Raw genomic sequence first — 25,544 nt, forward strand, 5'->3', positions numbered from 1 at the left:
AAAAATTACTTCTAATAGCAGAGACAAATATCTCTTCGCAGATTCAAATCAACTGAGTGACCACATATTCTTGAAAGAACTATGTACATCTATTCACTTGCAGGGGTTAAGAAAACCATGCTGAAGTTACAGGAATAACTGCTCGTATTTGGAATGGGGAGTGCTTGCTTTTTTCTGCAGCATTTAACGCCAGTTGTCCATGCTGTTGAGTTGAAACAATCATCTCAAGTGATCCAACTGAAGATCTGCAAATACTTTTAAACTATATTTGTCCTTTGTTACAAGTGTAACACCTGGACTCTATAATGGAGTTTTCACTACCCGGCTGGGAGAAGCCTTGATTTCATGTTCTTGTGTTGGGTGTGGTAGGCCTGTTCGGGTTATCTGAGCATGATAATGAGTCAGCCTCAGAGCAGAGCTTGTGTCTCATTCTTCTAGCTTTTATTGCTTGTGTCAGACGTCATTTAGGGTTCTCCCAGCTCAGATACCTCTGAACTCTGAGCACGGCTTGCAGGAAGCAGGCTGGGCCCCACCTGCACACTGTAGGGATGGTGGTTTGCTGCGGATGAGCCCAGTTCTCAACGCGGGGCAGGGAGTGCCCGGCTTGCCGGGGCGGGGGCGTTCGAGGTGCGGGCCCTGTGCTGGGCACCTGGGACTCGGCTGCTGTGCTCTGCCCCGAGAGCCCAGCGCTGCCACAGCCGCGCTGTTCTGAGGAGCCCAAAGCCCGGGCTGCAAACAACCACCCGCTGGGGGGATGCGTACGAGGTCGCCTTCCCCGGAGGCACTGGGGGGTCGCATCTGCACGGTGGGCGGCCAGCGGGCAGGTGGAGAAGCGGGGCTGGGGCGTGAGGGCTGAGCCCCGACCGCTGCAGCCCAGGGTGCTGCCCCCGGCGTCGCCGCAACCCCGGAAGCTCTCTGGGCGTCCGGCAGGGCACGGGTGCGGAGGGAGAGGCTGTTCCTGCCCTACCCTTGCCCACCCCGTCCCCGTCCTGCGGCGGAGTCGGGCGCGGCCGGGTGAGTCAGCGCCATGCCGGGGTGGGGCGCCGGGGCGGGCAGGGCCGGCCCGGCCTTACAAAACCCCACCCGGGCTGCCGCGGGCCCCAGCTGCTGCCAGAGCCGTCCAAGTCGCCGCCAGAGCCGCCCAGCCCGCCCCAGCCAGGTGAGCCCTCGGCGGCAGCGCGGCCCCGGCAGCGCAGCAGGAACGGGACAGGCGGCAGCGCCGCGGGGCCGGGCCGGGCTGCGGGCGGGGGTCGCGCTGCTGCGGCGGGAGCGAAGCGGGCTCGGAGCGGGGCGGTGGCTGCGGCGGCCGCCGCCCTCCCCGCGCCCGGCTCCTCTTCCTCCGGCCTTGCCCGCCTGTTACTTTTCTGTGCTCGGTTCCACGTTGGGACGATGGGGCCGCGGGCGAGGCAGCCCTCGGGAAGTTTCGTGCGCCCCGCAGCAACTCTGGGTGGTGTGGCGACAGCGCTCAGGAAAGAGGAACGGGTCCCAAACTTCGCCGAACTGCCCCAGACAGTAATTTCTTCTCGTCGTTAACGTACACAAAGGCTTGGCTGGGTTGACCATGGTACTGCAAGGCCGTTTCTCGGTGCGGAGACTTGCAGAGAAGCCGTGCCGGCCAGCCAGGCTCGCTGGAGGCAGTGTTCATTCAGTTGGAGCGAGGCTGGAATTGCTCTCGCAGGCACGGCGGAGCCCCGAGCCCGCCAGGGCCACCGGCTCCTTCCCTTCCCTTCCCTTCCCTTCCCTTCCCTTCCCTTCCCTTCCCTTCCCTTCCCTTCCCTTCCCTTCCCGCGCAGGGTGCGGCCGCGGCTGCCGGAGCCGCAGCAGCCGCTGGCACGGGCAGCAGGAGAGCCCAGCGGGGCGGTGCCGGGTGGGCAGCGCTCCCCCGCGATGCGCCGCGGAGCCCCGTGCGCCTCCCTGCGCGCACGGCCAGGCTTGGGCGTGGCTCTGCCTCCCACCCTGCCCGGCCATGAGCAGAATTGCGGAGATCCTGCTGCTGCCTTTTGGATTGTGAGTCAGCTCGGCCACCACTTCCCCCTTGAGTGAGGAGGGGAAGTAGTGCAGAGAAATGTTACCAGGTATTTTAACTGAACGAGAAGTGAAATAATTTCAGCATAGTCATGTAGAAGTGAGTTGTGTGCTTATACGTGGCAGCTTTACTTCTGTTTAACATTAGTTCTTATGTTCATATTCAAATGCTGTATCTACACAGCGGTGCAGACCCCGATGTACAGGTCAAGAGTGAAAGACTGGAACCAGTGTGGCCTGATTAATCCCTGTCTGTGCCTTCTGCCACTAGAGCTGGTTTTGATAAACAGCCCTAGTGGGTAGAGTTTCCATTGGCCAATATTTGATGAACCCCAAACCCAAAGAGGTTTTCTTGTTAAGTCTCAAAAGTGAAAATAACTTGAGTTTGAAGAAGCAAAAGTCCTTAATTTTGTATGTGCATGGTATCTTCCTGGAATGGAAGTTCCTGGGTTATTAGCAATGTCTGTGGAAGAAAATGGTTCAAGTATGTTTGTGGTAGTGCAGTTTAATGGATTTTGAAATGCTTTTCTTTAAAGAAGATTTTTTTTTCTCCAAATAGTGGCTTTAAGTTATGTGCTAAACCTTATTGGGTGATTTGGGATGCAACCTGGCCTATTTGTATTCCTGCTTAGCACTGTATATTTATGAATGATTTTGAGCCCTTGTTTCAACTACAGCAGATGCTGCAGGTCTTCCTCACTTTGCCTCATCTCTGTTAACAGGCTTGCCCTAGTTTGTGGACATAAATGTGCTCCAAGTGGAAGAGTTCCCATTCTCTCATTCCAGGGATGCCGTTTCCTTGGTTCAGACGTCTGGGAACACCCTTTGCTCATATCTCTGCCTAGTATAATAAATACTTCTTAAAATGCTAATTCTGCTTATTGAGCAATGCAGTTGTTTGTGCATACCTGAAACTTTTCCATGGATCACAGGGGGATTTTCCATAATGTGTGTGAGCTGGCCCTGGAAATAAATATATGGGGCCGCTTTTAAACACACATTCTTCCGTTACCAAAGAGTTTCAGGGATAAGTTGGTGAATAGAGACTGGGCCATTATAATAACAGACCTGTAAACCAGTGCCTTCTGGGAGGGCTGAGGTCAAAACATGCCATCTGTTTTAGCAGAATAATATGATTCAGGATTGTGTAATGTGCATTTCGAAATTGGTTGTAGAAACTTGCCTTAAGGTATTAAAGTATTAGTTTACAGCTGGAAGGTAAAACTTGATTCCTTTCCAGTGTAAGGAAGAGCAGGCTAGTGCAAGTATTTTCTCTTTACGTGTTCAAAGCCATCCAGAACTTGTCAAAACTACATCAGATAAAATCAGTCCATCAGAGAACAGTGAGAGTCTGTTCTCAAATACGACGGCTTTACAGAGCAGGGTGTGACAAGAGCTATATTTGTTCTCTGGGTAAAAAATCTTTCTTGCAAGGATTCTTGCAAGAACTCAATTTTTTTTTTCTTTTGCCAGCTTGCTGTTGATGGGCAGTCAATTGCTATAGCATTGTTGTGTTCTGGTGATATGAACCTGGAGTTCCAGCTCTATGTGAGGGTGTGTTAGTTCTGTTCCTGGATTCTGATCAAGTGCTTTGTTCCAAGAAACCTGATTCAGTGTGGTTTTTAATTGATTTAAAAACAGTAGTCTTGCAAAAAACTGTTCCGTGATTTTGGGTTTTTTTTCATGTGAAAGGTTATGCTGCGTTTGCTTTGCTTCAGCTCTCACTTGGTGTTTTCTTTGTGACAAGAAAGACTGAAGGGCTTCAGCTGCTCCTCTTTGGTAATAGCTGAAATATTGTCAGAGTACAAAGGTCTCACAGACTCTTCATTTTATGAAGTGTAAACATTAGGAATTTCCTAACTCAGTAATATATATCAATCCTCTCTACCCAGCATGGTTTATAATGCCAACAGCAGGTAACAGCTTATTACAACTTCTGCAGCCTGTCTTTAAAGGCCTGGATTGGATTTTATCCCTGAAAAAACATTTATTCTCAAATATATCAGTGCATGACTGTCATTTTATTCTCGATCTTATTTTTCTTCCCCTGAAATCTTATTTTTTTGTTGAAATAAAGTTGCTTTTGTTACTTAAACCTAGATTGTTTCAGAAGATGGAAGTTTCTCTTTCTGTGTTCTAAGTGAGGAAATGTGAGATAACAGCAGTTACACTACAAATGTACTGTGATTTTGCTGCTGTGTTTTATTCTTGTAGCACTAGCTATTTTTGCCAAAAGATTTCTTTGCTTTTCTCCTTACAGGAGCTAAAACAAACAAACAAAACAACAACAGGAACAAAACACTTTTTCCTAGAGTTGTAACCATATCACCATTATCAAGAAACTGTTTCAAACTTTTCTGGTTCTCCGCTCTTAATTGGTCGCTGAGTGGAGAGGAGATTGGTTTCTCTGGGCAGTTGGCCTGGGTGGCCTGGGTGTCCTGAGGAAACCCCATCCTATCAGAAGGGTGAATGATGGAGGATTAAAAGCCATCTGAAAGCCAGTTGAAAGGACATGGCCAGCATGGCTGCACAAAAGCTGGAAGTTGTCTGTGGGGCATGGAGCCAAGGAGCGGGCCTGGGGAGCCGGTGACAGTGTAGAATGAAGGGCGTGGCACCCAGCTGAAAACAAGGCAATTTTGGTATTGGGCTCACTTATCAGTTAGTGGAATGTCTCTGGTTTTGAGGTGCCCTTTCTCCTGTCCTCTCCTAAGTTAGCTCGTTTCCCTGTTTGATAATGTTCTCTGCAGCTGGACTGTAGAGTTCCTGGGAAAAAAGCTTTCATCTCAACAGCCATCCTGGATGACTGGGTAGCAGGGTTATGGTTTTGTAAAATGCTTGCAAGAAAAGAAATAATTCCACTGCATTTCCTGAGTACTTGAGGAATTGGGCATGTGATTTAAAAGGTAATAGTAATTGCTTTTCTTTGACTTTGAGCTGGACAAGCTATAATGTTTCCAAATAATTCTCCTGGTACTGAGTTATCAGCTTAGGCAGCTCTGTTTCTGAGGCAGAGATTTCTCAAATTCCTGTTTGAGTATTTAAAATGTAGAAGAAATGCTTGTTTAAGAAATTTTTATTGTACAATGGAATGAAGACCTCTTGTTGTTGCATTAATGATGGTGGTGTGGTTGGACACTCTTAAATCTTTCCTGCTTGATGTTAGCAGATCCACTGCTTCAAGGCTGGTGGAACACACTGATGTAACTGTAAATATACTTAAATATACTTTGTCTTTTTTTTCTCTTCCTCCAGCATTCTTTCAAGATGTCCACTGTTCATGAAATTTTAAGCAAGCTCAGCCTTGAAGGAGATGTAAGTATTATTATCTAAACAAGAAAAGTTTGTTTGACTTAAATGTCTCATCTTGTTCCTTTTACAGGACTCTGCACCAACAATTGTACTGGGCTGTACAGTTTACAAGAGTCCACGCATCTCTTAAACTTTTATTTGCTAAAAACCTAATCAGCGGTGATCAGTTTTTATCCACAAACCAGCTGTAAACCACAGGATAGTTACATGATTTAATGACAGTTCTTCTAACTGCATGAGCAGTATCTTCCTGCTGGGCCTTATCAAAGAGATCACAGGGCAAACAATGGCTAGTTTGCATCTGTGTCCCTCTTTCTTCCAAAGAAACAAGCAAGTTATGGATGAGAACAGAAGATGGAAATAAATTTGGTTTTGCTGATACCCTCTGAATTTCTTTTTTTTTTCAGTTAAAAATGGAGAAGATTATGAGAACAAAAATATTGAGGATCTAATTCCTGTAATGGTTATCACCAAAACCAAACAGCTCTTGAAAAAAATTATTTTCTCAAACTTATTTTCTGTGTTTTTCACCACATCTGCACTTGGTTTATAGTTTTATTGAAATACCAGAAAGCTACAGTCTTTGTTTGATTTCTTAAGTTGCAGTCAGATGGTAGATTACCAGTGTGGTATCAGCATACCATGCCATGAATTTGTGGTTCTGTGATTGTCACTGAAGAGGAAGTGAATCCTATCTATGCATTATTTCATCACATTTCTAATGAACTTGCTACACATATAAATCTTACAGCTGGTAGCTCTGGATCTGGGCTTGGTACAAGCAAATGTTTTGCCAATTTTTGTGACTTGTTGAAAAATTAATTATACCAGACTATGTTTGTGGAAGAGCTGTTGCAAAGAACTGGCCAGTGCACTGTAGGTAAGTAGTAAAACTGGTTCTGTAGTGCAAAAGCAGTGAAGTCTTCAGCTTTCATGGTCGTGTTTTTCAATGGAGAATTACTTTAAGCAATATATTCTCAAGAGCAGAAATGTTTCTTCCTTGATTCTTGCAAGCAGTTGCAAGAGTCAGATTTGAATACTGTTCCATGGCAGCATTTCCATCAGAAATCCTGCTGCAGAGTGTCAGAAGGCTCCGGCAGCTGATTTGTGCTGTAAGTTGGAAGCCAGAATTACTGAGTAGCTGACCTGTGTAGCTCTGCAGGATTAGACCAGTTCCTCTAAGCAGTGATGTCTCAAATTAACTGATGTTAAACGGAGTAGTTGGGCCAGCAATTAAAATCTTAAAAGTTTTAACCTTGAGGGTATAGAGTGGTTGTGGCTGAACCCCAGTGCTCTACTGTGGTCTGCATCAGTGGTACAGCAGCTGCTTTGAGTGAAGGTAAAGGACCTTCCTTTCAGGAGAGGATGGAATTGAGCTGAGGTTGATCTGTGCTCCCAGTTTCTGGATCTCTCCACAAGAGTACAGAAAGATTCTCAGAATACTCAGGTGTAGAGATTGTGAAAGGGTCCTGGTGTTTTTAGGTTAAATTAAGCCTCTGTAGCTGTTAGTGATATTTGCTTCTCCCTCATGTTTCCCAATAGGATTAAATTTCTTGAGCTCAGAGGAAGTATGCATAGAGAGAAAACCAATTTCTCTGCTTTAGTTTGGCCCAGACAGGTGGTGCACAGTTGCACATTATCTGGACTTTTACTACCACGTTGTAAAGAATTTTATACTGAACTAAATGGAAAGTCAGTTTGAAAGCTGTCTTGTCTGAAAACAGAGTACTACTACTGTGGTACAGTAGTGTACCAGAGTAATTGAATAGCTTGGAATTGAAATGGCTGCTTTTCATAGGCAGTCACCCTGATAAGACCTGTCAGGTGTCAGGGAAACTCAGTCTGACTTGGTACATGCCTTGGGTGGAGGGACAGAGGAAAAATGGCCACCAAATTGCAAATATGCTGTGGATTTTGTTAGCGTATGCTATCATCTTTACAGTAAACTACTCCATCCAAATTACTCAGGAAATACTTAGAGCTGGGTGGAAGGAGAGGTGCCCAGCTCTGCTAAGGTCACCAGGTGGATTGCTTCAGATGATGCAGAGTGCAGGTTAGTGAGCAGTGCCCCGGGTGCTAGGTGGAAGCCTGGCTCAGGAATCTCTCAGGCGCACAGATTTCTTTGAGGCTGTGTTGCACATCTCCATTTACTGTTTCCATTGCCTACTTGACCCACTAAAAGCAAAGGCTGTGTTTTGTGGTGTGGCTCTGGGCCAAACTGGGGCCACTTTGCTGGACTGAACAAATGGCAAGGGACAAAAGAAAATGACTCAGTTTATTGGTGCTTTTTTGACTTCCCATCTGCACAGCATAAAACAGACTGTCTCCAGAAGGCACAGGGGTAGCTGCCAGAGGAATCTGTACAGAACAGCATGACCTCTACAGGGATGGAGTCAAAATTAGTCAGAAACCATGGAATTTTTTAGTTCAAAGTGCTCCTCTTAAAAATTTGCATGTAATAAAAATTTCCAGGCATATTAGGATATCTTAGTTCTGTTCATGAACCCAGCTTCTTTTTGGAGTTAGAGATGGAAACAAAAGTTTCTGGGGATCTTTTCCAAGAAGGCTTAGTTGTTCATTCACTTAGGAAATGGCTGTGGCAATTTCAGGTGCAAGTAGCTCTACCTCTCTGCCAGAGGTTTAGGTTTCTAAATTGAACTCAGCAGAATGGGATTTGTGAATATTACCCAGCTACTTGTATGAAAATCTGTGGTTTAATTTATCCTTCCCTTGGGAGGCGATAACAAGCTGTTAGCTTACACTGAAGCAGCTGAGACGAGTTGAATCTGTTCTGGTCACCCTCTGTTTGCAGCTCTAATCCTCAGGAGAGGACCATGATAAACAGCTGATAAAATCTGGTAAATTGGAAAATGTTGCATTTGTTTACTAAGTGATCTTACCTGGAAGTCCTCTTACTCTTAGCAGAGGTAATTTGAAATGTCATTTGGTTTTGCAAGCCTCATGCTGCTTAAAGCAAGGATCTCGAGGCCAAGAGTTTAAAAAAATTATTAATAACTTTTGCTTTCTAGAACTATGGCCTTCAATAGTTTTTTTTTTTTTTTTGTGTTATCTTCCAAGTTCATGAGACAACGCACAAAACTTTTTCTGACTTTATCATTGTTAATCTTCAATTTCCTTCTTTTTTCTTTATTATTTGTAGCCTGTAATCAAAAGAAAAATATTGACTTCAAATCTAAACTACTGTAGACTTTAACTTTCTTGGAATTAGCTTCCTGTAGTCATTTTCCTTCAGATCTAGCCAGAAAACTCCAGATTTTAGAATATTGAAGTTTAGTGAGTAAGCTTGGAAGGTGTTGGGGTTTTGCTGCAATAAATATAATATCTGTTTGTATATATTCTGTGTTATAATAAGCATGGCTGTGAGTGGATTTCTGGGCAATACACGTGAGGAGAAGAAACTTCAGTGGCTCTTAGTAGAAATCCAGTTTCACAGATACCTGATGGTAGTTCTTGCATTTAAACATTGGGCTAAACACCAGGTAACTGAGAGCCATGTGTTTTATTAATTGCACAATTTAACTCTGAAGGGTTTTTTGTACTTTTTGTTCTTTTCCTTCCAGCATTCTCTCCCTCCAAGTGCCTATGCCACAGTGAAGGCCTACTCAAACTTCGACGCTGACCGGGACGCTGCAGCCCTCGAAACGGCCATCAAGACCAAAGGTGAGCACCAGGGCCTGGGGCTTCCATCCTGGGGTAAGGTAGAAGGCTGGCTTGCAAAAACCAGAACAGGATTTTGTCTCAACACCAACATTTTGATATCCTTACTCAAGGATACCTAATTTAGGAGATGTTGGATTCCTTGAAATCTTGGCCGAGTTAGATTTTGAACCCTGTAAGTGCGTGCTTTGAATATGCTTTTAAGATTGTAGCCATGAGTTGTTGAGATTTTCACTGAAAGTGTCCACTTTTTCTCTCTTGACTCATCAGTACTTAAAATTCTTCTTTTCTGCCACTTGAGAATGAAGTGTCAGCTCCTTTGGCAGTGGTTTGGGAGTGTGCTCTGAATCATGGATTTCTACTGGATTGTTGGGTTGGACATTTCTTCTTCCTTTCAGCTCTCAAGACAGATGCATAGGAGTGGTTTGAACATCCTTATCCTGGATTTTGAACTAAATACTCATTTATCTTGTATTAATTTGGGGTCAAAGAAGGTCCTAAAACTAGTTTCTGAAATGAGTTTGCAGTATTTCAGGGCCAGGGCGATGTGAGCTTCTCTGAGCTGGGATATTAGATAGGCTTCCCTCTGGTATATTGAAACCATCAGGAGAGCCAGGAGTGTGAACTACAGCTCTGAAGTAATGCCTTGGTGGCACTCCTGGGGCTGTGATCCTGTCCTGTCCTGGGACAGGAAGTGCCATGCTTTCCACACTTGCTCCAGACCAGAGGAGCAGCAGCTGGGCTTAGATGGAACCAGCAATTCTTTTGCCTTCATGTCAGAGAGAAATTTAAAAGCCAAACAATTTCTCATCAGAAAGAAATGCTAAGTCTTCCATCAGTGCCAGCAAAGCATGTGTTTGACTTGCTATAAAATGTAAAATATATCCCCTCCATAACAAGCACAAGGCTTTCTTTCATAAGATTTTTCAATTTAACTAGAGAAATTCCCTATTAAAGTGGGTTCAGTTCTAATTTTGAATAATTTATGGTTTGTTAAAAAAAAAAATCGCTGATGAGAGAGTTAAATATATCTCATCAGGTTTGGCAGCAGATCCTTTGTATATATGTAGAGTTTTGTCTAGACTTTATAATTTTTTGCAGCTCTGATTATAGGGCAAATCTAGACATTTCAAATACACCATGAGACTCTCAGGTAGGTACAAACTTACACACTTGAACTCTCAAGCTGCTAATTATTGTAAAAGGAAATTGCAATCTCCTAGGCAGTACAAAAGCTTTTCCAGTCAGGAAAGTCAAGCTCATGTTGTCTTTCCATTTTCTCCCAGCAAATTAAGCCGTGCAGTTAAGTTACATGAAAACATTTCAGTAAAGAGATGATTTTCAACTCTCTGAGGGAATAATAAGGAACTTACTCATGGACCTGCATGTTTGTAGTCTTGAGCTTCTCTCTGTTTATTAGTTTGTTACCCAGAACTTACTTCGGAAAGGTGGCTTTAAAGGGAAAATCTCTTTATGGTTTTGATACCGGATTTCCACCCTAAAGAATCTCACAATGGAAGTATTCTTGTGGAAAATTTAAGTATGAGAGAGTTATGACCCTTCTTCCAGGTACTGTTTCCTTGCACTTTGAATGCTTTGGAACAGGATATTTTCACCTGCTAATTCAGAAGATTTGATAAAATGTGAGCTCTCTTAAAATATATGTAGGGTTTTCCTCAAACGAAAATTCCAACTCATCCAGACAAGAACTGGTTTTTATGAACAGTGATGTAAAGAGCTACCTGCAAGAACAGGTTTTAAAATAATTCTGGGAAATATCTAAGTAGTTTTTGAACTAAAAATATAACACCAATAATAAACAAACTGTCTACATCCACAGCAGCTACCATTTTCCTAGGAAATATCACCATTTTTCTAGCAATTAGTTTGCACTGGATATGGGAAGTAGAAATAAGCCATGTAAGTTATCACAGAGTGATGCAGAGGAATATGACTTGTTCATTTTAAAACAGTGAGAGAGGTAAGTTATAAATATATATGCAAGCTGGTTTGTGGTTGAAAATAAAAAAAAAAACAAAACAAAACAAGCATGTAAGAACCATTTGGGGGGCTTTACTCTCTATAGGATAAAGGACACCTGGTGTCTGAACCCTTGGGCTTCCTTTGGGTTGGAAATTAAGGTCTGTACATGCTATAATGAGCCTGTGTTTCACACTCACCAAAGAAGACTTTCCAATAGCTTGGAAATTATAGCACTGCCTTGGAAATGATATCTTGTGGAATCTTATCTCTGGCTATACCTTATATAAACAGTGCCTGAAGTCTGGTGTTTGCCATCAGGGCAGGCCAGGATGGAAGAGTTACCATATACATAATTATATGGTAATTATTATATAGTAATGGAAACTCCCAGAATTAGAGTCGTGAATATCCATTTTAGTGATTATTGTGTAAAATGGCTAAAACTTATTTTATTGCCTAATCACAGCTGTATATTTGGTCTAGGGAAAAGATCTAGGGCAGAGTGTGTGACTTTTCTGCTCTATGTAATATCTAAATATTTCTGCAGTCATTCACACTCTTCAGATTAATTCCTCAGAGGTTGCTAAGCCATCTATTCATGTGTGGGGACCTCTGGAAAATACTTTGATGTGTTTATTTAGGCTTAGATCTACCTGCAAAAACTATACTGCACAAATACATTGTCCAGCCCTTTTCAGGGCTTTGAGTGGAGCTGAATTAAATGCAGGGGGTTTATATGTATCCACCAGCCTAGGAAGGGAAATGTCCAAAAATGTCTCTAGGTCATATAGAACCTTGTAGTTAACAGTTGTTCAACCTAGAAGTTGCATACTACAAATAACTTGTCACAGTTCTGGCTTGTTCCTTTTGGTATAAATGCCATGGCTATGTTTCATTTTTTTGCTCTTTAGTGTTTCTGCAGCAAATTCATTTAGTGCCTTGGCATGTCCTTTGTAAGTGTTGGCTTTTTGCTGCATAGGACAAGAAGCTGTTTAATTTCTGTATAATGCTCTACTGTGCTCTCTGTCTAGATTAGCTGCTGTACATGAACCTAAGCAGAAGAAACTATCTAGAAGGGCACTAAAAGAGCTTATGTTAGATTTCCTTTCCTTTTTATCTTGTAGCAAAGACAACTGCTGAAGTGTCTCTTCTGTTTCAGAGTTATTTCCTGGCATTGACACTTTGTGTGTATCAAGTACTTGTTAAATAATTCTGTCAGTCTAGGTTGCGAATATTATATGCAGCCTTCTATTGAGGTTTCGTGGGATACTTTTTTATTCCATGGCTGGCAGAATTCAGGCACAGGTTTGTTATAGGAAAAGGCTCAGAACATAGATCTGTAATAAATTCATTATATCCAGAAACTGCTAAAACAATGATGACATGTGAACCAGTCAGCTCAATCTTAGAGAAAGATCTTCTGTTTATGTAGTATATCCAACATGCCCATAACTTCTGATGGAATTTTTAAGATCATGAAGTAAAAGTTTATAGAGGATATCTGCTAGCTTGCTGGTGAGAGAGGGCAGTGCCTGAAATCCACCAAACTGCATCAGTCACATATTCCAAATATTTAAAGTGTCACTATAGAAATATCTCATTGCAACATGGTTTGGGTTTGGTGAACCCTTGCTAAGCAAAATAGCAGAGCTGAAATTATGGTCTTGTTTTATCTAAATTTTCCCCTCTGACTCCATTCTTGTTCATTTCCTCATTTTTGCTGACTGAGCTCCAATGCTATGATCTTACCAATGCCACCACACATTGCCTCTTTCACAAGAAAAGCTGTTACTAAGCAGAATTTTTCTTTCCATTCCCCATTGATAGAAATGCAGGGATAAAATCTACCTAGCCAGAATAAATTTGAACATAAACTCTGTTTCATTGCTTTGAAACTTTCAGAGACTTTAGCAAACAGCAGATGAAAGTGTTGGAGCTGCTGTCCTGCTCTGCCCCACCTCAGCAGCTGTGAGTCAGCATCCTGTGCGTGCAGCACGATTCCCCAGTGTGAATGAAGTACAAGCTCTTACTTTCCACTGGATGCCAGAGCAATGAGTTAACTTCATATTTCCATGGCATGTGTATGAGAAACTTGGATGCAGTCAGTCATTTGTGGGCTTCTAATCTGAAGCAATTGTGCTACAACTTGAAAATGTCATTTGCTTTTTTGAATGCCAAGTATGGTTTAAATTCAGAATTTATTAAAAGGCTTTAGACATTGGCTTGTACTGTGGGCCTGCAACAGCTGAAAGGCTCAATGTCCGTGTGTGGCCGTTTCTGGACAGGGAGAATTTGTTTTCTTTTATAATGTGGGAACACTTTATATGTGCCAGAGTAGATTATGGCTGAAATGTGCAGTCAGCCCGTTTTCAACTCAAGAGTATGTAACTTAGACACATTATGCTTTCCCGGACCTTATGGCATCATTTGCAGGCCAAGCTTGTGTGAATTAGAGCACTGATGTAGGTCTGCTTCAGCACAAGCTAAGGACATGAGGCTACCAAATGTAGTATTTCATCATGAAAAATGTGTTGAAGAAAGATAGAGAATTTTTGGATTTGACTTATAATTTTAGACTCTGCAGCTATGGTCTAAAAGGTTTTTTGCAAGATTCCTACTTTATATGATTCATTTTTATAATACTGGTTGCAGTTCCTTGTTTCAGGTTACTTTGGGTAACAGGGAAAATAAATTAATTCTGGCAGGGATCTGAGTCTTGCTAGTAGCTGCTGATCCAATCCTTACTTTCTGGGTTTTTTTATCAAGAAATTATCTTTTACACTGATGGGTGTGCAAGTGTGGGAAAAGGGATTCATAATGCTTTCATTAAACAAAGAGAGCTCAGGTGAAGATCTGGGCTTGTTCTGACCTCTAGATTAGAGTCACCTGTTTGCTTCAAAAGCTGACAGTTGCACTGAAGTGCATGGATTTGGAATGGCTCCCTTGAAAGTAAACCTTTGCTGATGTGTAGTTCACGTACTTAAAAAAATAAGTTGGGAGTTTGAGCATCCACGTCCTTGAGGTGTGCCAGTTGCAGCTCAGCATGGATCTTCCAGTGATTTCAAGAAGAAGTAGCACCTACTTAATTCTTCCAGTGTCAAAATTCCTTTCTGTCTTTTGAGCCTCTGAAGCTTACTGAATTAAATATACTGTTTTATTTTCCTGTTTCCATGTTTGGAGTGATGGATTAAATGCCTTAAATAGAAAATATAACTGCTTTATTAAGTCTTAATTGAAAAAACTCCACTAAAATGACAGGACCCTGTCATTAGTAAGTACATTAGTAAGGCATTAGTAAGTACAAGTTTTAAAGTCTGTGTTCTTGAGCAACTTTTTGGAGAATTCTGAGTGCTTGAAAACTAGTGCACAGACATGTAAGTGAAGCACTAGACAGAGTGGCAAAGCTGGTGACAAGCTAGACTTTGAGATGTGTCCAAAGATCTGCATCCCATCAGAAGTCTGGGCTCTAATTGGTGGCTTTTTCCCCATGGCCAGGACAGGACAAACACTTACTAGTGAGAACTGCTGAACTCTGCTCCAGACAGCACATGTGCTATGTTTGGAGTGTTGGAGAACATCCTGATAAAAGAACATGTGAACAAGTGACAAGAAAGCTTCTCTAACTCTCTGTCTTGTGTCTTTGTAGGTGTGGATGAGGTCACCATCATCAACATCCTGACAAACCGCAGCAATGAACAGAGGCAGGACATTGCTTTTGCCTATCAGAGGAGAACCAAAAAGGTAGTAAAATACAAAGAAATAGTAATTACTGAATATTTTTCTTGTGGACAATTAGATTTGCCAGGGTTTGTTTTGTCACTGAAATTCAAGATGCATCTACTTTGTCCATGCTGTCACAGTTTAGGACTGGTAGAACTTTGAAATATGTTGAATAATATTATGCACAATTGGGACTGCAGTCTATTGGAGATGGTGGTTTCCTAGCACCTTCAGAAATCACAGTGGAATCCACAGGATTCCCTGGTGAAATGTGCTAAAAATACTGAGAAGTCACTGGCATGAAGTGCCTCCATTTGAAGGAAAAAATGAAAGAGAGCTGCTTTAGAGGATTGGGGTTTTTTTTCCTTTTGGTTGGTTGATTTTTTTTTTTTTTTGGGGGGGTGTTGGATTTTTTGTTTATTTTTTTAAGACAACTCAGCATAAGGGAAGTGTTCTGTTTCTGTTCACACAGCTGGCTTAGTAGAGAAAGGACTGCAGTCAATTTTGCTATGAGCACTGCAGCTGTGGAATAGTGATGTAATGAGTTGAACTGTCATTAAAAATTTTCCTGGCAGAAATACCTTAGGTACTGATCTATTGATGGAGAGAAATCTGTAAGATATGTGCAGAATTCTGCAAAATGAGTCTTGCTGTCTGAGAGGCAAGAGCTCTTATCTTTTGAAGTTTTGAGAATCTTACCATATTTGAAGTTTCATGCCAGTGAAAAAGAGGAAACTTTATGTAGAGCTCAGATTATGATGAATGTATCTCTTCCAGGTTTGCCAGACCCCAAATGGTAGTCCTCAAGTAGCATCCCAGAATACTCATCTGAACCCAAATGTAAATGTAGAGTTAAATTTGGGAGTTCACCAGCTTTTCTGCATGACTGATAGAGGCATATGCAGAGGCACGGCCAGGTTGAACACGTGCATGTTTGCACACACCTGCACATCCTGCCCTGGGGACACTGGGACAGTCTGCACATAAATGGATCCCAGTCATGAAATGTGTCACTTAAAGCTTTGTTAAATGTTCTGCATGACCACAGAAATGCACAATCAAGAAAATCTGCAACTTTTTTCATGTTTCTCTCTCACTTTTTTCCCTTGCTCCAACCCAAGAACAAACTGAATTTATCAGAAGTTTAACAAGTGCCAAAGAATAAAACAATCGTATAAACAGTGGAAATGTGCAGTAGAAACCACTCAGATAAACATGTGAGAAGGAAGTGGGATATGAAAAGACACGTAGGTATATCTTCTAGGGACAGTGTCTGATGGTTTTATTTGCCAGCAGTTGTGCAGATTTTGTTAGCAATGTGTTGTGCTGTACTAGGCTGCTTGCTTTGTGTGTTGCAGGATCTGTCAATAGATCGTAATTTTAAAATGCCACATAGTCTACCTCTCTTTTAATTTCTTTGGGATGAGCAGTGTCTGATGGAAACTCTTGGTTTAGGTTGGAAGGGACTGTAGGTGCCCAAGATGGACACCTTCCACTAGATCAGGTTGCTTAAAGCTCCATCCTGGCCTGGCCTTTTAAACACTTCCAGGGATAAGTCAGCCACAACTTCTCTGGGTAACTTGTTCCTTAAAATTTATTATGGAGATAGGTGCTGTCTTTCCTGTGGCAGTTCTGAAGAATCTGTTTTCACCCAAAGAAAGGCTGGAGCATTGTATCCCACATGGAGTGGTTGTACTAAAATGTTTCTAGGTCTAAAGCAGCCAGATGCTCCAAACTCCCATTCCCTCCCTTGGTCAATCCATGCAGTAGGTGCATACAGTATTAGCATAAATTAGTGCCCTGGATAAAGTGGGTGACTGGAAATTAACTAAATGCCTTGGCTCATTATCTCTCTGGCTCAAACTTCTCTGCAATTCAGCTGAGGTCACTTTTCTACCCCCTTTTCCCCTGCCTCTCCAGCTCAGTGATTGTTAGTGAGAAACCAGCAACTGAAATGCAGCAATTCCTTTCTGAATGCTATAGATTTAACTTCAGCTTAGGGAATACATGGATCTGTGTGAACCTCAGACTTGATCCTGGGGATTTCAGCTTTGTAACATACACTACAGGGAAGCTGATAAACTAGCATAATTCAAGTTGCATCTGAAACCCATAGGAGGACATGGGCTCTGACTATTTGGTGCAGATTTGCATCCTCTGCACTGAACATCCCTGACTGTTTCTTTTCCTAGGGCTGACTGGCAATTAACAATAAGGATTTAGGCTACAATCTTCTGATAGTTTCCTTGAAGACAGACTAAATTTTTCAGTGCTCAGGGATGATTTTTTTATCTCCTCAGATAAAGGAATTATCAGGTACCTCAGGTTGGGAACTGGGCCTTACAGTGGAATAAATGTGCAGCCAATTTTCCAATGTCTTAGCTAGTAAAGGGCTGGGATAAGAGGAAAACCACATATAATACAGTGCTCTTGGGAAGACTGTGGTAATATGATGGAGAAGCAGTGACCACAGTGAGTCAAACTCAGATCCATCTGTGCTTATTAGCTCCACCAAAGCACCAGTGCTTCACTGGAGTGGAGCTGTTTAGGTGTGTCTGCACTGTGCTTTCCAGCACTTTATCAGACACTGGTGCATTTCTTCTTATTTTCAGAGGATTGGAAAAAAATTTCTTTGCCCTAATTTCTTTCTTAGGCTTTCACAGCCAGAAAGCTCTTTATGTTTCTGTTTTCTTGTCAATTGTGTAAAAAACACTGCTGCAGGCTTGGAGGCTTTAAGCCCTGCAGATTAAATTCTCTGGAGATCAGAAGTAAGCTTTAATTTCTCTTCTTCCATCATCCCATCTATTTTACAGGAACTTTCTGCAGCACTCAAGTCTGCTCTCTCAGGTCATTTGGAGGCAGTGATCTTGGGCTTGCTGAAGACACCAGCACAGTATGATGCCTCTGAATTGAAAGCTGCCATGAAGGTAAATAAGCTTTGAAATTTACCATTGTTGATCTGATGTCACTTTCTCAGAAAGAACATGGACTTCATATCCAGGGCCATAATTTTCAAACTGATTATTTTTTTTTAGTTCTACAGTTTAAATATCCAGCTGCAAGGCATCCAAAAGGAGAGAAATCATGGAACTATGCGGTTTTTAAACTCTTAATTAAATCCTCTCTTTAAGGAAAAAGTCATTCTTGTCAGCTCAGGAGTAACAGCCTGGCTGCTCTTACAACAATGCACAGGTTCATAGTGTGAGAAAGCTTTAAGAGAGCAGCTGTTAACAGAACCCATCAGATCCTCTGCTGGTATTTATAGGTTTAAAAAGTAATTTCCAGTTACTTGGTCATATCATTGCTCTGGAAAGAACATCCTGTACCAGACCTGTCCCATGTAGAAGATGAGGAAGATGGGGCATCAAAAGCAGTCTCTGCAGAAAGAAATACCTGCTCTGCAGGCATCTGAAACAAAACTTGAGAGGTGCTCATGCCAGTAGAGTCACCTCTGTAAGCAAACTTAGGTGTAGGAAATCGTAGTTACAATTATCTAATCATCACATTCTGGATGTTCTTGTTCAAGTTTTTTTTTTTTAAGAGTTAAAGACAAGTACTAAGTTATGTCTGAAATTTAGAACGTGTCACTGAAACCAATTAATTAACTTTTCCAGATGATTAAAAAAGAGTTAATGAACAAATAAGAAAACGAAACCACCCCCTCCACTACATAAACACACACACTACCCCGACCCCTGAAAAAAACCTCCTTAAGTCCTCAAACCCAACAAATCAACCCAGCATGGACATGGTAACTCTTCAGCTGTGGGCCAAATGCCCTGTTTGAGTAATCAGATGCTGCCCTCTCCTGGTCTGAGTACAGGCTATCTGTAATTTATTGGGACTCGGACTAGTCTGGGGTTTGGGATTAAAGACCAAACAATTTCGTCAGAGTAGTCCCAAATGTAGACTATTCTATGCTCTCCATGGGTTGCTTTTCCCAGCTCCCAAGGAGTTCCCATTACTCCTGACCTGGTCAGAATTAGCAAAACCTCTCAGTTCTGAATTTACCTGAGCTTAAATTTGGCTTGATACATAGAGCATTACAAGCTTTGGCATCAAAGTTGAGGAAAGCAAAGTTATCACTGAGGAGTTAATTATTTTTCTGTTACACATTTCTGAAAATATTTCAGACATATTTAGAAAATTATATATGTTGCTAATCTTCATTTTTTTCCCCAGATGCTTATTAGAGCCATTGTGTGGAAAGCTTTCCTAGCTCTCTTAGCTTTAAGCCATGTTAATAAAATTACTTTGGTTTACCCCACTTTTTTTTTTGTTGTTGTTGTTGTTTGTTTGTTTGTTTTTGGTTTGTCCCACTTTCTTTCCCCTTCAAGGGAGACATTTTACCCAAAGGGTACTTTGCCACATAATTGCCTCTGTTTTCCACACGTTCAAGACTGCAGCATGAGACTTTCTCCCAGGATGTTACTTCTCTTGAAATCCTGTGGAAACTATGCCCATTTTTGCCACCTGCAAAATGACATTCTGTTACAGATGGGCTTAACAAACAGCATCCTAACAGGAGGATAAGACTGGAGGTTCTTCCTGTGCTCCCGGTGGATAGAAAAAAATCACACAGGCCATGATAAGCAGACCTTCTCCAGTTATGCTGGTGAGGAGGCCACTGTTAGATACTCACAGCAGATGCACATTGCCCAGAGAGAACATCTACAGGATATCTAAGCCACTAGAAATATTCCATCTGTTTTTTCTCAGGAGCAGTTGGCAAAAAATATCCCTGAACTGTTAGAGTTGGGGAGAGGAGATGTCTGTAAAATATTTTTAAACCATTTAAGCATTCCTGTTCATTGCTAGCTCCTAAATGAGTCCTGTTTTGTTGTAGGGGCTGGGAACTGATGAAGACACACTCATTGAAATCATCTGCTCCCGAACAAACCAGGAGCTCTGTGAAATCAACAGAGTTTACAGGGAAAGTGAGTTTACTTCGCAAGTTTCCATGTACTATGTCTTTTACACTAAATTACTTGGATAAATTCCCCTCAGTGTGAATTTCATTATTAGAAAGCTAACTCAAATCTGCTTTGGTTCTCTGCCATTTTGTACTGGTGTTCTGGATATTTTGTGTGGTTTATATAGTTTTGTCTTGTTGCTTGGTAGCAAACAGACTGAAGGCTATTTGCTACTAATACAAGTTGTGTCTAAATGAAATCTTTTTCTAAGCTTTCCGTGAGAGACTGATTGCATGGACCTCATGACTAGCTGGTAGCAATGCTGGGTTTGATGTAGGGAAGCATGGGCTTTTTCTCATTGTCCTCCACACCTGACTTAGATTGTAGCTATTTATGTGCATAAAACAGCACATAAACAGCTACAAACACAGCTACAAGTAATTAGCAACGGCTACAAGTAATTAGCAGCCCTTTTTCTTACAAAGGAGTATTTGTGAGACACTCCTTTGCCTGAAAAGAACTCTTTGTTTTCTAGTGTACAAGACAGAACTGGAAAAGGACATCATATCAGACACATCTGGTGACTTCCGCAAGCTAATGGTTGCCCTGGCCAAGGTAGGGCTGTTCATAGTTTTTCACTTTTTCTAATGTGTCTGAGTGGTGGCTGCCAGTGAAACAATTGGGTTTCTGATGCACTCTTAAATTTCCCTGTGTTTTCACTGACCTTTGGGGGGAAAAAATATTCAAATGTTGAAGGGTAAAGTATTTAACAGAAATGCAGCATTCACAGCATTAGCTTCATAATGGGGGTGGAGTATGCAGTTACTCATTTAGCAAATTCAGGTTAAAAAAGAAAAAAACTGAGTATACGCATAGCAAACTGCTTACTTTCTATGAAACCTTACTAAAATACCGATACCTTGTTTGAAGGGCAAAAGGTGTGAAGATACCTCTGTGATTGATTATGAGCTGATTGACCAAGATGCCAGGGTAAGTGCTGGTAGTGACCATGAAATATCTCCAGTTGTTCAGGCTTTGGGGGATATTGAACATAAACATACTGTGGAAGTGGAGAGCATTTGTGAAGTAGGTGTGTGTATTTCAGATTGTCCTGCACAGTAATGTTTGCATGGTGTCAGTGAATCTGCCAGTTGCAATCCTGATGCCTTCAGGTATCAACTTTCACAGAGTACTTACCCACTATACAGAAAATCTTTGGTATTTCTTTTAGATACATGAAGAGAGAGAGCCTTTAACAAAAGGAAATGCATCCATTGCAGTGAACTCAGTGGCTGTTAGTGCTTGTTTGTTACATTTGCATCTGTCAAGAGCAGTTCTGCTGAGGTAAACAGAGCTAAATACAGAGTAAAGCTGTAGCCAGAGGTGAATACAAAGCAATTAGTCTTAGTGTCAGATTTAGATCCTTAAATGTTGACCTCGTGACCTGCCCAACCACGTGTCCTTGTGTGTTTCTCTCACAGACACAGTTTCAGTAGTGCTTGTTTTTCCAATAAGGAAATTGTATACATCTGCAATGGCTTCTTGTGCAGCTCCTGATTTTTTGTAATTTTCTTTTTCTTTCTAACCCCAGGACCTTTACGATGCTGGTGTGAAGAGAAAGGGAACTGATGTCCCCAAGTGGATCAACATTATGACTGAAAGAAGTGTTCCCCACCTGCAGAAAGGTACTATTCTAGAGACAGACTTTTTTCCTGTTAGAGAAAGTTAAAACAAAATGGTAACAATTTTATCCCAGATATGATTAAAATTATTGTGAAAAGCACTGAAAAACACAGGAAATCTCATAAATCTTAATTCATGTGCAAGGTGTTCATTTTTAAAGAAAATATAGTTATTTCTGTGGATGTGTTGATCTCACATTTTAAGTGTTTACAGCTCTTTTTTACATAGTTGTAACAATGCTCAATTACATGTCACATACACTGAAAACAAATATGTTGCAAACCTAGAAAATATGGATGCAGGATACCTTGAGAAGTCCTTTAGTTTTTACCTCTGTGCCAGGGTAGCTTAGCTATATCATGTGCTTAAATATGTCAGTGAAAACTCAAAAGCAGCTCTGATACTGCTGTAAAGCAGCACATGGGAAAAGCCATTTGAGGACTTTTCAGAGCTTTAATCACTGTTGTTTCAAAAAAATACCAGTACAGGATTAAGATGGTATTTTCCCAAATTATGGAGGTGTTCAAGGAAAACAAAAAGGCCATGGCATGGGACCTTTACAAACTTCTGCTTGAATTTGAGATTCTCAGAAGGACTCGCATTGATATTTATTAATCATGTGTCTCTACATTCCTGTGTCTGCATTCATGCTTTGGTTGGTTATTTCTGCCAGTTCTTGGTCTGGTTTTGATTTCATCTACTTTCTTTTCTGTGCTAGTGTTTGACAGGTACAAGAGCTACAGCCCATATGATATGTTGGAGAGCATCAAGAAGGAGGTTAAGGGAGATTTGGAGAATGCCTTTCTTAATCTTGGTATGTTACCCTGAAGTAAAGACTGTCTTTATATAGGATCTTTTTAGGGCTCTTGCAATGTATCATGATAAAGGTAGGGCCTAGACTTGCCCTGCTGGATGAGAAATTAGCTGGATGTGCTGGTATTGTTGGATCCAGTGGTGTATTTTAGGCTATTGCAGGTTATTTTTGCCCTCTGCAAGATAAAAACTTTTCCAGTTAAAATGCATTTGTGTTGCAATCTGCTGTTAGTTACACTTTTATTTGATAGAGAGGCTAATGTTTGTTTCCCCAAGCAAACAAAAAGGTTGAAATTGTTCAGTACCCACATATGCTGGAGGAAGAACAGTGTGTGTGTGAGAGGAGAAGGCAAGGCAGGCAGACAGTGAGGGGTGGTGGGGGCTAATTGAAGAGCTGACTTGACACTGAATTCTCTGAAATAGGGAAGCAGGGTGTAAGGCTGATACTGTGCCATGAGGTAAAGATGACAAGGATGTCACTGTGTTTAAGAGGGAGTTCTTTAAGGGGAAAGTCCATTTCAGACTAAGGGTGTACTGAGAGCAGTGTAGTGCAAATGGAGTATAAACAGAGCTGAGCCTTGAAAAGGAGGCTTCTCATGGATGAGTATACGAAGAGCGTTTCCAGAGGAGAGATTGCTTCTAGAAGTGGAACCATGAACTGGGAGCTGTGGAGGAGGGCTAACATTCTGAAATTATACAATTCTGAAATTATGCAATTTTAACGGAAGGAAACCCTTCCTAAGAATGTGAGCATCTGTGGTTCAGTCACCAGGTAAACCAAATTACTTCTAAGTAGCAAGTCAGGTAAAAATATTTTCTCTGTGTCCCCTTTTTGGAGGAACTTCTGATGAAAACCTTATTTTAACTACATATCAGATCTTTAAAAATGGCTGCAATATTCTGTGTCCTGTGCATGGGCAGGATATTTAACTATTCTTGTCTCTCTCCTCAGTCCAGTGCATTCAGAACAAACAGCTGTATTTTGCAGACAGACTGTATGATTCCATGAAGGTAGGAAAGACTGGTTTTTCTTTCTACTATTTTTTTTTTGTTATCATTGTTAGGAACTTCTGTTCATATGAAATGTGACTGGCATGTAAATAAACTAACAATTATCTAATATTGTTCAAAAGTTTTCTTTAACCCTTATGAGCCTGGATTATCTATTCAGATTCCTCTGGTATAGGGAAATGTAGGAAAGGGTCCCATTATAAAGATCTTTATTAGATCAGTTGATTATAATTAGCAAAGTTAGACACATCTTTTGCTTGTAACCAAGAGCTGATAGCAGAAAAAGTTCATTGAATACCAAAATAAGGTATTAAATTGGCCTCAAAACATTTTGTGAAGAAACAGGATGAAAGAGAAACACCTGGTGACAGGCATTAGGCTATTCCAGGAAGACTTGGTGAGCCAGAAGTGCTGCTTACAGTCTAAGCTAAATTTGTGACTGCAAGTTGGTTAAACACTGCTGATGAGAAAAGTACATTCATGCTCAAATTCTTGGATCATGATAATGACCTTTGTTAGAAACTTTGATTCATGGTATCTTTTGTTGCTCATCTTGGTTGCCTGTAGTTTGCTGTCCTACCATTAATTAATGGTAACATTTCAGCTATTGCAGCTCTAAATGTGTGTCTGCTTGTAGGGCAAGGGAACCCGGGACAAGGTCCTGATCAGGATTATGGTATCCCGCTGTGAGGTTGACATGCTGAAAATCAAGAGTGAATTCAAGAGGAAGTATGGAAAATCTCTCTATTATTTCATCCAGGCAAGTTTTTCATCTTAGGTTTTATATCATGGGCCTTTGCAGCAGTCTTCATTGGATTTGTGGTACCACTAGAATTCATGGGAGGTGTGTTAGAGGCCACAGTGAGAGTATTCTATTATTTATGAACAATGGGAAAACCCACCTTTATCTTCCCAGTCCACAGCTGGTACAGTTCCTGTCAGCCACGTGACAGTGTATGTGGGCTTTGTGCAATCAACTGATGTGTTCTGAAAGAAAATTCTGTTCACCAGTCCCAAACCTCAGCTCTAAAGAAGACACAATAGTTCTGTGATTGCTGAAAGAAAACAGAGCATCTAAATTGCTACTCCCTTTCATTTCAGTGCTCAAGGAGAAGGTTCTTTAGCTAGTGACTTTTGTCCATTTCAGTGATTAGACAAGAGTTACAGGTCCTAGGTTTTGTCTAACTTGGGGCATAGGTAAAGAGCTTGTGCATCTGTTTCAAAGCTAATCTTCACCCTCAACAGCATATGCTACATTATGCCTTGTGTAGATGAAACTGAGTCAAAGTCTTAACCCAGAATCTTTTCCTGAAGGTGTCAATTGTAGGTTACTAGCAAATTTTTTTAATAGTGCCCTTGGTGTATGACTTTTGCAGTGATCAGTGAGAGGAGAATTGAGTCCTTCAGCTTTCCTTTGTTGTGTTACTCTTTTTCATACCCAAATTTCTCTCTTCTTGGCCTTGCATTTGTATTACAAGAATGATTAAATAATTTCACTACACACATAAGTAAAACTCAGTCAAGATAGTCTCCTTCAGGCTGAGAAGGCTTCAATGTAGATTATAGACTGTCCCACAGGTTTAGAATATAATTCATACGCTTTCACATTTTCTGGCTGTTTCCTGATACGTATTTTGTATTTTTCTTCCCTTGCTTTACAGCAAGACACAAAAGGGGATTACCAGAGGGCACTGCTGAACCTGTGTGGTGGAGAGGACTGAAAACTGTGATGGAAGAAACCCAAGTCCAAAGAAATGCCTTTTTTGTTCTTCATTTTACTGTAATCCTAGAAAACCTGAATTTCTTAGCTACCCTTGACTTGCACTTTCCCTGCCAGAGCCCTGCTGCAGTTTGCTCCCCTGTGCTGTGCATGCCCCTCTTGGCAGCTGTGCTTGGCTCTGCCAAAGGTCCTAGCAGTGTATAGCCAGAGACACTAACCCTCCAGGGAGAAATGGGCTCACATGTGCTTGTGAAAAGCTCTGCCTCTCTGTGCAATGTTTCTAATAAAACAAATAAAAATGACGTTTTACTTTAAGAGTACGGGTCTTTCAGACCTTAATTTGAGAACTGTCTGAACAGTTACGTGTATTAGCTTTTGCTGTCCATTTTCTGTGTTGTTTCCATCCTCAAGTTCATTAGTTGTGGGTGAAAGCTTATGTTCTTCCTTCAAGCCCTTCATCTGTTTAATGATTCACTTCGTCAGCAGATCCAAAAGCATTCTCTTCAGTGGTTGAGGGAGATGATCCTGCCCCTCTGCTTGGCCCTACTGAGGCCACATCTGATGTGCTGTGTCCAGTTCTGGGCTCCCCAGTACAGAGAGACATGGAGCTCCTGCATGGATCCAGTGGAGGGCACAAAGATGATTAAGGGAATGGAGCATCTCTCTGATGAGGAGACATGGAGGGAGCT

General features: G+C 41.6%; 1 protein-coding gene across 2 annotated transcripts; it reads left to right on the forward strand.

The window, feature by feature from the left end:
- The first annotated feature begins 422 nt into the window (after nt 1-422).
- ANXA2 (annexin A2) lies at nt 423-25,170 on the forward strand. Of its 2 annotated transcripts, none has more exons than XM_053954305.1 (13): nt 423-1,159; nt 5,278-5,337; nt 8,916-9,015; nt 14,642-14,736; nt 17,529-17,642; nt 19,562-19,652; nt 20,164-20,243; nt 20,559-20,618; nt 21,220-21,313; nt 22,030-22,125; nt 23,077-23,135; nt 23,773-23,899; nt 24,801-25,170. In XM_053954305.1, exons 1-13 carry the CDS (start codon nt 1,028-1,030, stop codon nt 24,854-24,856), a joined length of 1,164 nt encoding a protein of 387 aa, XP_053810280.1. In that variant the 5' UTR covers nt 423-1,027; the 3' UTR covers nt 24,857-25,170. The 2 variants fall into 2 exon arrangements, with proteins under 2 accessions (XP_053810280.1, XP_053810281.1); XM_053954306.1 differs by lacking the exon at nt 423-1,159 and adding an exon at nt 1,888-2,075.
- Nucleotides 25,171-25,544: the final 374 nt, after the last annotated feature.

The sequence above is a fragment of the Vidua chalybeata genome, chromosome 13 (assembly GCF_026979565.1).
Source record: "Vidua chalybeata isolate OUT-0048 chromosome 13, bVidCha1 merged haplotype, whole genome shotgun sequence".
Classification (NCBI taxonomy): Eukaryota; Metazoa; Chordata; class Aves; order Passeriformes; family Viduidae; genus Vidua; species Vidua chalybeata.